This window comes from Haliotis rubra, unplaced genomic scaffold (assembly GCF_003918875.1).
Source record: "Haliotis rubra isolate DU_JTF1 unplaced genomic scaffold, ASM391887v1 Scf12, whole genome shotgun sequence".
Taxonomy (NCBI): Eukaryota; Metazoa; Mollusca; class Gastropoda; order Lepetellida; family Haliotidae; genus Haliotis; species Haliotis rubra.
In genome coordinates this window covers 1,658,844-1,674,465 of record NW_025765114.1, presented here as the reverse complement: position 1 = coordinate 1,674,465, position 15,622 = coordinate 1,658,844, and the positions used below count along the sequence as shown (strand labels likewise).

At 41.4% G+C, this 15,622-nt stretch overlaps 1 protein-coding gene across 1 annotated transcript; it reads right to left on the bottom strand.

Annotated features, from left to right (window-relative positions):
• Window positions 1-426: 426 nt before the first annotated feature.
• Window positions 427-15,199, bottom strand: LOC124263018 (L-methionine gamma-lyase-like). The gene is made up of 10 exons (XM_046697632.1): window positions 15,050-15,199; window positions 10,813-11,014; window positions 10,386-10,544; window positions 5,917-6,054; window positions 5,338-5,510; window positions 3,416-3,527; window positions 2,881-2,994; window positions 2,124-2,258; window positions 1,295-1,440; window positions 427-1,023 (listed from the first exon to the last, which is right to left on the bottom strand). Exons 1-10 carry the CDS (start codon window positions 15,052-15,054, stop codon window positions 954-956), a joined length of 1,254 nt encoding a protein of 417 aa, XP_046553588.1. The 5' UTR covers window positions 15,055-15,199; the 3' UTR covers window positions 427-953.
• Between the last annotated feature and the right edge of the window lie 423 nt (window positions 15,200-15,622).

Sequence of the window (15,622 nt, the reverse complement as noted above, 5' to 3'; positions counted from 1 at the left end):
ACCAACTCAACTCCCTGGGGAGTATTCAACTCCTGCAGCCTGTTAGGTGCAGCGAGTTATCACACATCCTCATCCTCACAAGGTACCCATTTGTAGCTGGATGAACTGGGACACATAGTCACAGCACTTTGTCCAATGATAGTGCACGTTCCTATACCCGCAACTAGCTGCCTGTACGTTTTCGTGTGTCCACCATCTGGTCACCTACCGTCGGATGAGTGGGTTCTTTTAAGCGCACAGGGTTGTGTACTGCTCACTAGGGGTTGTGACAACACTGAAAGAGCCTGCAAGTAATGGTAGCTCCAAGGCATTTACACCCGGTCACAAGTGGGGCTCGATCCAGGCACATTTCACTTACTAGCGCGGCGCCTCAGACGAGCTAGCTCGCCCACCATGCCCATCAAATATAAATAATTGACAATCATATGCCGAGTCCTTCGTATAAGGAAACTGTTTATTCAATATGTCACAAGACTGCATTTTATAAATAGAAATAAGCATTGACTTCAACGGATACTGGACAAAGTATTTGTCTGCTTTATTAGTCGAGTACAGAAATGAACTAATGTCTTTAAACCAGTAGAAGACTCTGACATTAGGGTCCAAGTTACAGATAGAGCAGTGCAGGTACAACGTTGTGAGTCACTCGCATCACTTCTAATCATCCCATACTTCTATAGAAGCTTTAAGATGAATGCAAATTATGAAGTCAGGGCGCTATTGTAAAGTTTGTTTTCATATCTGTTGTTTGAAGCTGAGATGAAGTTTTGATGGCATGATCTTTGACCCCTTGACACTAGGACAGTGCGGGTTTCTTGGAAGCTATCCAAGGACTGGATGTTTGCATTTGTAAGCTGTCTGCAATGGGAACTTGTATGTAATGTTTTTATCGGTTGCTCTGTATAATATCAATTCTGCATAACATCTTGATCTTGTCCTGAGCTGAACTTTTTTCACACAACCACTTTGTCCAAGGCTTGCTTGAAGTCGGCGATAAGGTCGTCTGCGTCCTCGATACCAATACTGTAAATATATTCATAAATATTGCCAGAAATGAGGCTGACTTAGGATCAGGCATGAAATAAAATAGATGAATCTTGTGTAGTTGTTTTGGTTTTGTTTTCTGGTCTGGGCACCAACGACACTTGCGTCCGAAAATGGTTTGGTTCCTCGAAAGCGAGATTAACGATTACGAACTAAGTCCTCCATCGAATGTTCCACCAGCACCGGGTAGCTGTGCTGGTAGTGTAACGGTTTGTATTATGTGTGATGCACGACGACAGGTCACTGTTACCTGATTCTCAGCTGTCCGGGGGTTATCCTGTTCTCTGCGATCTCCTCGGGAGTCAGGAGGTAGGAGCCGTGAGTCATGGTGATGGGGTGCTCCAGGATGCTCTCCACTCCACCCAGGGACACTGCCAGGGTCACTATCCTCAGGCTCTGTTGATTACGGATACAATGTATTGCAGTACAGCAGTCATATACAAACCAAGCATTGTCACCTACATCCATTCCTTAACAAGCAACATCGTCGTGGTACACAGTCTGTTGTGTCACTACAAATATTTCATCTCGAAGCCTCTCATTCGTCAGCGTGTTTTTCTCCTGGTGTTGCTGGTGGGCGTGTCACGGGAAAGAACGACTGTCCTTGTGAGTACCATAAACAGGTGTCACATTAAATGCAAGATACAAGATATGAATTAAACGTGATACAGCTCTAAGACTAATCTCACCAGTCAGACTCACACAATGAATGACCAATCCCTAACATGATGTCATACCACAGAATACCTTTTAAGTGGAGTTAACCTTAATTCCGAAGGCTTGCAATAAATTACACATATGTCCGTGAAAGATTGAGGCAATAATTGATGATACTTGTGTGCAGACTAATCTGAACGATTACGAACTAAGCCATGGTATTCACACGTTTGTGTAAGAGGTAAATGGGGGCACCTACCTGCTTGACTGCAAAGACGTTTCCCCAAGTCTGAACGGCAGGGCGTACAAGGTGCCACACTTTGTGCTTTACTTTTGTATGTTTGGAATGGTTCTCGGCAACAAAGACAGAACATGAAACCAAACAGGTCTACAGTTTGTGTCTAATGACTAAATAAGCTTACTTCGGCTACAGCGCGACCACCTGCAACCCCTCCCTTGATATCTGCCATGATCATCCCGCCAAATGACGTCATCTGCTTTTTTGCGACTTCATGTCCAGGATGTGACGGCAGGCCTGGATACATCACTCGGTTTACCTATACATACATCATTACGTTAGACAGCCTCAACCCATGCATGCTGACAGCTAATGGTTGTATTAACTGTCAGACAGAAACTTCCCAAACGTTATGTTTGGTTACATGTTATACAGGTATTTTATCAACCTATATTAATGCCATATCATACTCGAGGTTCCGGTAACATGTCGATTTAAACATTTGTACAATTATATACATTGCATAAACTAAATTCCCACAGATGCAGCGGCAGAGACACGACGGGACACAAGTACCTACTGATGTAGTGGGCACGTGTGACCTAGTTGTCTAAGGAGTCTGAAACGTGAGGGAGGGTGTCTTCCCGGTTATGGTTTATCGGTGCCACAACCCGTGGGTTTCACCAAAGTGGTAGACAAGACACTCCTGGCGTTCCTCCTGTTGGTAACCCACACGCTGTGATATACCTGATTAACTGTTCAGAAATCCAAACGCATTCACCTTGGGAATGTAAATCAATTCACTTTCGGGAACTATGATTGATTATCCAAAACTGTTTTATAGCCTTGACTGCAAGTACGTTCTACAGAATACCATGGACAGAATACGATGGACCTACATATTAGCTGCTTGAACCTAACTGACAGGTAATATTATCCACCTTCGGGTGTCCTTCCAGGTACTTGGCTACCGCCATGGCGTTCTCGCTGTGCTTCTTCATGCGGATGGGCAACGTCTTCAGTCCCCTCAGCAGCAGGCTGGAGTCGTGAGGGGACTGCAACACCAGCATAAATGTGGTATACTCTGTAAAAACTGCTCTTCCATCCATCTATCCATCCATCGACTTCACTACTATATGGGTGGACATATATATGTAAGTGGTAATCTGGTATTTCAGTACTACAAAGGTTGACATATTGCATGACGTTCATACTTCACAATGGTGAAGGTGGCTAAAATGCCATGTTGAGAGAGTTATATCTCGAAGAATGAGGACAATTCTTATGGATATTCAACTTCTTTATTCTGTATAGGCGACGTTTAGACATAGATTCTTATGTCTTTGTCAACGACATTAGAGTCTATGTCGAAACGTCGCCAATACAGAATAAAGAAGTTGTGTATCCATAAAAAATGTGCTCATTCTTCATCTCCTCAACTACTAGAATGCCAATCAAAGAAGTGCTATATCTCACCAACATACAGCCAAGGCTCGTTTGCCACGTCTTGAGTCTCTCCCACAGGTCCACTGTCCTGGTAGTGACACTGCCGGCGATCAGATCGGAGTGTCCTCCCATGTACTTGGTGCTGCAGGGGAAATTGCAGTTATAAGTCACATACCACATACCACACTGCGTTAAACACATCCAATAATATCAACTCCCCACCCCCCGTCACAGTGTAGACAGTCAGGCGAAGTACAAATATCATCGCCATTACGCAAACAGCAAAACACCATGTACAAGGATCTTTGACAGTGTGCAGAAAGTAGAACACAACATACGATGGTCACTGTGCACGCATTAGAAAACAATGTACAAGGATCATTGTCACCGTGTAGATAGTAGAACACAATGTACAAGGATCACTGTCACTGTGGAGACGGTAGAACACAATGTACAAGGATCATTGTCACTGTGTAGACAGTGGAACGTAATGTACAAGGATCATTGTCACTGTGGAGACAGTAGAACACAATGTACAAGGGTCTTTGTCACCGTGTAGACAGTAGAACGTAATGTACAAGGATCATTGTCACTGTGGAGACAGTAGAACACAATGTACAAGGATCATTGTCACTGTGGAGACAGTAGAACGTAATGTACAAGGATCATTGTCACCGTGTAGACAGTAGAACGTAATGTACAAGGCTCATTGCCACCGTGTAGACAGTAGAACGTAATGTACAAGGATCATTGCCACCGTGTAGACAGTAGAACGTAATGTACAAGGATCATTGTCACTGTGTAGACAGTAGAACGTAATGTACAAGGATCATTGTCACCGTGTAGACAGTAGAACGTAATGTACAAGGATCATTGCCACCGTGTAGACAGTAGAACGTAATGTACAAGGGTCATTGCCACCGTGTAGACAGTAGAACGTAATGTACAAGGGTCATTGTCACTGTGTAGACAGTAGAACGTAATGTACAAGGATCATTGCCACCGTGTAGACAGTAGAACGTAATGTACAATGATCATTGTCACTGTGTAGACAGTAGAACGTAATGTACAAAGATCATTGCCACCGTGTAGACAGTAGAACGTAATGTACAATGATCATTGTCACTGTGTAGACAGTAGAACGTAATGTACAAAGATCATTGTCATCGTGTAGACAGTAGAACGTAATGTACAAGGATAATTGTCACTGTGTAGACAGTAGAACGTAATGTAGAAAGATCACTGTTACTGTGTAAACAGTAGAACGTAATGTACAAGGATCATTGTCACCGTGGAGACAGTAGAACACAATGTACAAGGGTCATTGTCACCGTGTAGACAGTAGAACGAAATGTACAAGGGTCATTGTCACTGTGGAGACAGTAGAACGCAATGTACAAGGGTCATTGTCACTGTGTAGACAGTAGAACGTAATGTACAATGATCATTGTCACTGTGTAGACAGTGGAACGTAATGTATAAAGATCACTGTTACTGTGTAAACAGTAGAATGCAATGTACAAGGATCATTGTCACTGTGTAGACAGTAGAACGTAATGTACAAGGATCATTGTCACTATGTAGACAGTAGAACACAATGTACCAGACTGTCACTGTCACTGTGTAGACTGTGAAACACACAATCTTTATTAATGTATGAGTCCCACGTCACTGTCTAGACAGTAGAACACAATGTACAAGGATCATTGTCACCGTGGAGACAGTAGAACGCAATGTACAAGGGTCACTGTCACTGTGAAGACAGTAGAACACAATGTACAAGGGTCATTGTCACTGTGTAGACAGTAGAACGTAATGTACAATGATCAGTGTCACTGTGTAGACAGTGGAACACAATGTACGATGGTTATTGTCACTGTGAAGACAGCAGACCACATGGTGCCAATACCTCGTCACTGTGATGACAACCGTCTCTTGATAAATCAACTAACCAGCTGTGAAGGCTTATGTCTATGCCGTGTTTGTTTGGCTGTTGCAGATAGCAGGAGCCGAATGTGGAATCCACGACAGATATCACACCATCTAGCGAGCTGCTCAGTTTACCAAACTCCTCAAAATCTAGGATGGACATGTCCGGATTGCAGGGACTCTCGCCATAGATAATCTGAAAACAGAACCAAGACAGTATATACACTGTACACTAAACAGTACCCTTAGGAGCAAGTGCTTGATATACGGGTGATGCATACAGGTTATATGTCATTGATATATATAGGACGATAATATTTCCTCTTTCAGCACACAGGATATATATTTCACATGCTATATTTTTAGAATGCTGAATTAAACGCTCATAAAAGAGAACTTATGTAGTCTGCTGATGTGAGTCATATGAAGGTGTTTAAGACTTACTGGTATATCTCCATGACTGTGTTGTAATTATGGTGAACATTGGATAAATTCGGAATCGAGTCTCTATCGATATGTGATCTCTTTGATATAAGATGTATCAATAATCACTTTATACCACATATGATGAGAGAGTTGTTCGTGGCCATCATACCATTTACCTTGGTGTTCGGTTTGATGTTTCGGCGATATTCATCTACAGAGCAGCCTGCGGGTACCCATGACACCCCCAGACCAAACTTACGGACAAGCCTTTTGAGGAGCACCTGAGAGCCGCTGTACACCGGCACGTTCATCACCTGTGTGGAATAAACAGGTAACTAGTATACCACAATACAACGCGGTCACTGATTATGTCCTAGCATACCATACCTACAACATGGTCATTAATTATGTCCTAGTATACCATACCCACAACACGGTAACTAATTATGTCCTAGTATACCATACCTACAACGTGGTTACTAATTATGTACACGTATACCATACCTACAACACAGTCACTGATTATGTACTAGCATACCATTCCTACAATGTGGTGACTGATTATGTCCTAGTATACCATACCTACAACTTGGTCACTGATTATGTCCTAGTATACCATACCTACAACTTGGTCACTAATTATGTACTAGTATACCATAACTACAACAAGATCACTGATTATGTTATAGTACACCATACCTACAACATGGTCACTGATTATGTACTAGTATACCATACCTACAACACGGTCACTAATTATGTCCTAGTATACCATACCTACAACGTGGTCACTAATTATGTCCCAGTAAACCATACCTACAACGCGGTCACTAATTATGTACTAGTAAACCATAACTACAACAAGATCACTGATTATGTTCTAGTATACCATACCTACAGCATGGTCACTGATTATGTACTAGTATACCATACCTACAACACGGTAACTAATTATGTCCTAGTATACCATACCTACAACGTGGTCACTAATTATGTACAAGTATACCATACCTACAACACAATCACTGATTATGTACACGTATACCATTCCTACAATGTGGTGACTGATTATGTCCCAGTATACCATACCTACAACTTGGTCACTGATTATGTCCTAGTATACCATACCTACAACTTGGTCACTAATTATGTACTAGTAAACCATAACTACAACAAGATCACTGATTATGTTCTAGTATACCATGCCTACAACATGGTCACTGATTATGTACTAGTATACCATACCTACAACACGGTCACTAATCATGTCCTGGTATACCATACCTACAAAGTGGTCACTAATTATGTCATAGTAAACCATACCTACAACGCGGTCACTAATTATGTACTAGTAAACCATACCTACAATGTGGTCACTAATTATGTACCAGTGTACCATACCTACAACATGGTCACTAATTATGTACTAGTATACCATACCTATAACTTGGTCACTAATTATATCCTTGTAAACCATACCTACAATGTGGTCACTGGCTATGTACTAGTATACCATACCTACAACGTGGTGACTAATTATGTCCTACCATACCATACTACAACGTACTGACTAATTATGTCCTAGTATACCATACCGATAACATGGTCACTACATATGTCCTAGTAAACCATACCTACAACGTGGTCACTAATTATGTCCTAGTAAACCATACCTACAATGTGGTCACTAATTATGTCCTAGTAAACCATACCTACAACATGGTCACTAATTATGTACTAGTATACCAAACCTACAACGTGGTCACTAATTATGTCCTAGTAAACCATACCTACAACGTGGTCACTAATTATGTACTAGTATACCATACCAACAACGTGGTCACTAATTATGTACTAGTATACCATACCTACAACTTGGTCACCCATTATATCCTAATATACCATATCTAGAACGTGATCACTAATTATGTCCTAGTATACCATACCTACAAAATGGTCGCTAATTATGTACTAGAAAACCATACCTACACCGTGGTCACTAAGTATGTCCTAGTAAACCATGCCTACAACGTGGTGACTGAGTATGTGCTAGTAAACCATACCTACAACGTGGTGACTAATTATGTCCTAGTAAACCATGCCTACAACGTGGTGACTGAGTATGTGCCAGTAAACCATACCTACGACGTGGTGACTAATTATGTCCTAGTAAACCATGCCTACAACGTGGTGACTGAGTATGTGCTAGTATACCATACCTACAACGTGGTCACTAATTATGTCCTAGCATTACATACCTACAACGTGGTCACTGGTTATGTCCTAGTATACCATACCTATAACATGGTCACTACTTATGTCCTAGTAAACCATACGTACAACATGGTCACTAATTATACTAGTATACCATAATTACAACATGGTCACTAATTATGTCCTGGTATACCATATCTACAACGTGATCACAAATTATGTACTAGTAAACCATGCCTACAACATGATCACTAATTATGTCCTCGTAGACCATACCTACAACATGGCCACTAACTATGTACTAGTATACCATACCTACAACAGGATCACTAATTATGTACTAGTAAACCATACCTACAACATGGTCACTAATTATGTCCTAGTATATCACACCTACAACATGGTCACTAATTATGTCCTAGCATACCATACCTACAACGTGGTCACTAATTTTGTACTAGTATACCATACCTAGAACGTGGTCACTAATTATGTACTAGTATACCATACCTACAACGTGGTCACTAATTATGTACTAGTATACCAAACCTACAACTTGGTCACTAATTATGTACTAGTAAACCGTAACTACAACGTGGTCACTGATTATGTACTAGCATACCATACCTACAAAGCGGTGACTAATTATGTCCTACCATACCATACCTAGAACGTGATCACTAATTATGTCCTAGTATACCGTACCTACAACGTGGTCACTAATTATGTCCTAATAAACCATACCTACAACGCAGTCACTAATTATGTCCTAGTAAACCATAACTACAACAAGATCACTGATTATGCCCTAGCATACCATACCTACAACGTGGTCACTAATTATGTCCTAGCAAACCATACCTATAACATGGTCACTATATATCTCCTAGTAAACCGTACCTTCAACTTGGTGACTAATTATGTACTAGTAAACCATGCCTACAACGTGGTGACTGAGTATGTGCTAGTATACCATACCTACAACGTGGTCACTAATTATGTCCTAGCATTACATACCTACAGCGTGGTCACTAATTATGTACTAGTATACCATACCTACAATGTGGTCACTAATTATGTACTAGAAAACCATACCTACACCGTGGTCACTAAGTATGTCCTAGTAAACCATGCCTACAACGTGGTGACTGAGTATGTGCTAGTAAACCATACCTACAACGTGGTGACTAATTATGTCCTAGTAAACCATGCCTACAACGTGGTGACTGAGTATGTGCTAGTAAACCATACCTACGACGTGGTGACTAATTATGTCCTAGTAAACCATGCCTACAACGTGGTGACTGAGTATGTGCTAGTATACCATACCTACAACGTGGTCACTAATTATGTCCTAGCATTACATACCTACAACGTGGTCACTAATTATGTACTAGTATACCATACCTACAATGTGGTCACTAATTATGTACTAGTATACCATACTACAACGTGGTGACTAATTATGTACTAGAAAACCATACCTACAACTTGGTCAGTAATTATGTACTAGAAAACCATTCCTACAACTTGGTGACTAATTATGTACTAGAAAACCATACCTACAACCTGGTCACTAATTATATACTAGCATACCATACTACAACGTGGTCACTAATTATGTACTAGAAAACCATACCTACAACTTGGTCAGTAATTATGTACTAGAAAACCATACCTACAACTTGGTCACTAATTATGTACTAGAAAACCATACCTACACCGTGGTCACTAATTGTGTCCTAGCATACCATACTACAACGTGGTGACTAATTATGTCCTAGCATATCATACCTACAACGTGGTGACTAATAATGTCCTAGCATACCATACTACAACGTGGTGACTAATTATGTACTAGAAAACCATACCTACACCGTGGTCACTAAGTATGTCCTAGCATACCATACTACAACGTGGTGACTAATTATGTACTAGAAAACCATACCTACACCGTGGTCACTAAGTATGTCCTAGCATACCATACTACAACGTGGTGACTAATTATGTACTAGAAAACCATACCTACACCGTGGTCACTAAGTATGTCCTAGCATACCATACTACAACGTGGTCACTAATGATGTACTAGTTAAAACCATACCTACAACGTGGTGACTAATTATGTCCTAGTAAACCATACCTACAACGTGGTGACTAATTATGTCCTAGTAAACCATACCTACAACGTGGTGACTAATTATGTCCTAGTATACCATACCAACAACGTGGTGACTAATTATGTCCTAGTAAACCATACCTACAACGCGGTGACTAATTATGTACTAGTATACCATACCAACAACGTGGTGACTAATTATGTCTTAGTATACTATACCTACCATTGTCACTAGAACATGGTAGAACATAGTAGAACATTTTAGAACATGACCCTATTAGTAGTAATCATGTTCTGTTTTCTTATACATACAATGTGGTCCCCCTTTTGGAGGAGAGCTAGAAACACAGTGGAGATGGCTGCCATACCGCTGGCAAACACCAGACTGCCCGCCCCACCCTCCAAGGCGTTGATTGCACTTTCGGTAGATTCTGTGGTGATGTTGGACAGACGGGAATACACTGACCCACCCTGAAACACAACGGAATTCCACTATAACTAGATTGTTATGTATCTTCGTGGTGAACTGAGGCTGCACCTATGCCTGTTTAGACAACTGTACTACTGAACAATCTGTGAGATTAGAGTGTAAATATGTCTTAACTGGGCATACTGGCTAACATTCACGAAATATTTCTTGTTTCCTTTGGACTTGAGCATCTGTTTTCAATACACTGTGATGATCCGTAAATCCGTGATATAACCAAAAGGTAATCGTAGTGTATACTTTTAACCTCACCTCATGCATGACTTTCAGGAAGTCATCGACTGACTTCAACTTGTATGTAGAGGAATGGTAGATGGGTGGGACGAGGGGCTCTGTAACGGTGCCGTCATAATGGAACCTTGGGCGCAGTGCCCTGGTGTCCAGGGCCACGTCATTCAGGTGTAGGCCATTCACGCCTTTCTCCAGGTCGGAGCGGGCGGGTGGACGCTTTTCTCTAAAAATCAGGCCCAGGGTCAAGGTGAACAAAACTTGTATGAATGAGATTTTGAAACGGTTGTAAAAGAATCTTGAGACTATCCACCTATGTTCAACATTAATCAAGTTTCGGTTCAAATCATAGCTGAAGATATATACATTATCAGTGTTATATTGCTGTAGAAGTAATTGTATGCATCACATATTAATGTGAACAGCGCAACTGCTTTTACAAACTTCGACTCAAGGATGAAACAAAACTCGTTGATGCACTAGAACTGGCGATTGAAGGATGACACAGCAAACACTGATGCAGTAGAACTGCCAATTGAAGGATGACACAATAAACACTGATGCAGTTGAACTGGAGACTCAAGGATGAAACAGTAAACACTGATGCAGTAGAACTGCCAATTGAAGGATGACACAATAAACACTGATGCAGTAGAACTGGAGACTCAAGGATGACACAGTAAAAACTGATGTAGTAGAACTGGAGACTCAAGGATAACACAGTAAACACTGATGCAGTAGAACTGCCAATTGAAGGATGAAACAGTAAACACTGATGCAGTGGAACTGGAGACTCAAGGATGAAACCAAACACACTGGTGCAGTAGAACTGCCAATTGAAGGATGACACAATACACATTGATGCAGCTGAACTGGAGACTCAAGGATGACACAGTAAACACTGATGCAGTAGGACTGCCGATTGAAGGATGGTACATTGAACACTGATGCAGTAGGACTGCCAATTGAAGGATGACACAGTAAACACTGATGCAGTAGAACTGGAGACTCAAGGATGAAACTAAACACACTGATGCAGTAGAACTGCCAATTGAAGGGTGACACAGTAAACACTGATGCAGTAGAACTGCCGATTGAAGGATGGAACAGTAAACACTGATGCAGTGGAACTGGAGACTCAAGGATAACACAGTAAACACTGATGCAGTAAAACTGCCAATTGAAGGATGACGCAAAACACACTGATGCAGCGGAACTGCCGATTGAAGGATGAAACAGTAAACACTGATGCAGTAGAACTGCCGATTGAAGGATGAAACAGTAAACACTGATGCAGTGGAACTGGAGACTCAAGTATGAAACCAAACACACTGATGCAGTAGAACTGCCAATTGAAGGATGACACAGTAAACACTGATGCAGTAGAACTGGAGACTCAAGGATGAAACAGTAAACACTGATGCAGTGGAACTGGAGACTCAAGGATGACACAGTAAACACTGATGCAGTAGAACTGGAGACTCAAGGATGACACAGTAAACACTGATGCAGTAAGACTGGAGACTCAAGGATGACACAGTAAACACTGATGCAGTAGGACTGCCGAATGAAGGATGAAACAGTAAACACTGATGCAGTAGAACTGCCAATTGAAGGATGACACAATAAACACTGATGCAGTAGAACTGCCAATTGAAGGATGGTACATTGAACACTGATGCAGTAGGACTGCCGAATGAAGGATGACACAGTAAACACTGATGCAGTAGAACTCCGATTGAAGGATGGTAAAATGAACACTGATGCAGTAGAACTGGAGACTGAAGGATGACACAGTAAACACTGATGCAGTAGAACTACCGATTGAAGGATGGAACAATGAACACTGATGCAGTAGAACTGGAGACTCAAGGATGACACAGTAAACACTGATGCAGTAGAACTGCCGATTGAAGGATGACACAAATGAACACTGATGCAGTAGAACTGCCAATTGAAGGATGACACAGTAAACACTGATGCAGTGGAACTGGAGACTCAAGTATGAAACCAAACACAAGAACTGCCGATTAAAGGATGAAACAGTAAACACCAATGCAGTAGAACTGCCAATTGAAGCATTACACAATAAACACTGATGCAGTCCCAGATAGCATTCGGACGTTGGCCCAACGTTGGCAATGTTGGCAAAACCATTGCCAACGTTGGCCCAACGTATGAATGCTAACTGGGGTAGAACTGCCGATTGAAGGATGACACAATAAACACTGATGCAGTAAGACTGGAGACTCAAGGATGAAACAGTAAACGCTGATGCAGTAGAACTGGAGACTCAAGGATGACACAGTAAACACTGATGCAGTAGAACTGCCGATTGAAGGATGACACAATGAACACTGATGCAGTAGAACTGGAGACTCAAGCATTACACAATAAACACTGATGCAGTAGAACTGCCGATTGAAGGATGACACAATAAACACTGATGCAGTTGAACTGGAGACTCAAGGATGGTACATTGAACACTGATGCAGTAGAACTGCCAATTGAAGGATGACACAATGAACACTGATGCAGTAGAACTGGAGACTCAAGGATGACACAGTAAACACTGATGTAGTAGGACTGCCGATTGAAGGATGACACAATAAACACTGATGCAGTAGAACTGCCATTTGAAGGATGAAACAGTAAACACTGATGCAGTTGAACTGGAGACTCAAGGATGGTACATTGAACACTGATGCAGTAGAACTGCCAATTGAAGGATGACACAATAAACACTGATGCAGTAGAACTGCCAATTGAAGGATGAAACAGTAAACACTGATGCAGTCGAACTGCCGACTGACGGATGAAACAAAACACACTGATGCAGTAGAACTGCCAATTGAAGGATGAAACAGTAAACACTGATGCAGCTGAACTGGAGACTCAAGTATGAAACCAAACACACTGATACGGAAGAACTGCCGATTAAAGGATGAAACAGTAAACACCGATGCAGTAGAACTGACAATTGAAGGATTACACAATAAACACAGATGCAGTGGAACTGGAGACTCAAAGATGACACAGTAAACATTGATGGAGTAGAACTGGAGACTCAAGGATGACACAGTAAGCACTGATGCAGTAGAAATGCCAAATTGAAGGATGACACAGTAAACACTGATGCAGTAGAACTGCCGACTGAAGGATGAAACAGTAAACACTGATGCAGTAGAACTGCCAATTGAAGGATGACACAATACACACTGATGCAGTAGAACTGGAGACTCAAAGATGACACAGTAAACATTGATGGAGTAGAACTGGAGACTCAAGGATGACACAGTAAGCACTGATGCAGTAGAAATGCCAAATTGAAGGATGACACAGTAAACACTGATGCAGTAGAACTGCCGACTGAAGGATGAAACAGTAAACACTGATGCAGTAGAACTGCCAATTGAAGGATGACACAATACACACTGATGCAGTAGAACTGGAGACTCAAAGATGACACAGTAAACATTGATGGAGTAGAACTGGAGACTCAAGGATGACACAGTAAGCACTGATGCAGTAGAAATGCCAAATTGAAGGATGACACAGTACACACTGATGCAGTAGAACTGCCGATTGAAGGATGACACAGTAAACACTGATGCAGTAGAACTGGACACTCAAGTATGAATCCAAACACACTGATGCAGTAGAACTGCCGATAGAAGGATGAAACAAAACACTGATGCAGTAGAACTGGAGATTCAAGTATGAAATAATAAACAGTGATGTGGTTCAACAACAGACATGACTGTGGTTGTTGTTGACCGAGAAAATTCATTGTGTGTCTACATCAAGATTTAGGTTGGATATGTAGGTCAACAGTTTGTTCGTCGTGTGTTCGAGATTGAGCATTGACACTGACCACTGACCTGTTTACGAGACAGATTTCTGGTGTAAAGGCAGACACTTCTTATTAGACACGCCTTGCTTGTGAAAGAGGAGATAAATTAAATAGTGCATTTGAGTATTTTTGCATTAAGAGTCACACACACTACCAAACTCCACACAATGGCAGGTTTAACAAGACAGTTTACTCAAACACTGATGTCCAACTTATCAACACTTTTTTGTGGGACTGGATGTCAGCTGCCCCGATAAAACAAGATATATTGTAGTATATATTATATAGTGTGACAGATTGCAGAGCGCAGTTCTAGCTGTAGAAACTGTACAAGTGTTGTGATATATGATACTGAAAGAGATGCATCTCACAACACATATGCACACTGAGGCTGTGGTAAGAACTTACGCCATGACGCCTTCGATCCACGATATCTCGTTTCTGCCAGCACAACTGATGTGTCACTGACGTACAGGCCTATAAATATAACAACACAGCAAAGATAAATGCTTGGGAGTCCGACCACTTGTAAATTATATATTGCCCGTTGGAGAGGTGATATACAGCCCGCGGACAATAACCTTTAGATAACTCTTTATCCAACTACTGTAGGAGTCACAGCTGGTTTACTGTTACAACTCTTATATGCAAGTGAAAAAACACAAAGACAAGTTAAGTAATGAAATAAATGAACCGACGCTGGTTGTGCACAAGTACGGGTTCAATATAAGAGTCTGCACAGTGAAATACTTACTCTGTTTCTGTCCAAGTACGGGTTCTATGCAAGAGTCTGCACCAGTAAATATATTGAATAATAATAAGGTCACTGACATAGCACTGAACTCCACGCCACGAGGACAAGCGTTAAGCGCCGTGGGGACAACATGATGGGACAAGTGACCATTCTTTATCATACACGAGGATGCATTAGAAATCAATATGTTAACCCATCTTTGAATGTTACTTCCAAAACCAAACTTG

What these genes read in the sequence shown, in the direction of transcription:
- LOC124263018 (XM_046697632.1), bottom strand. An exon ending in TCCTGAAAGTCATGCATGAG is followed by an intron (nt 10,545 to 10,812) that starts GTGAGGTTAAAA and finishes GTTGTGTTTCAG; the next exon opens with GGTGGGTCAGTGTATTCCCG. An exon ending in CCCGGACAGCTGAGAATCAG is followed by an intron (nt 1,024 to 1,294) that starts GTAACAGTGACC and finishes ATATATTTACAG; the next exon opens with TATTGGTATCGAGGACGCAG.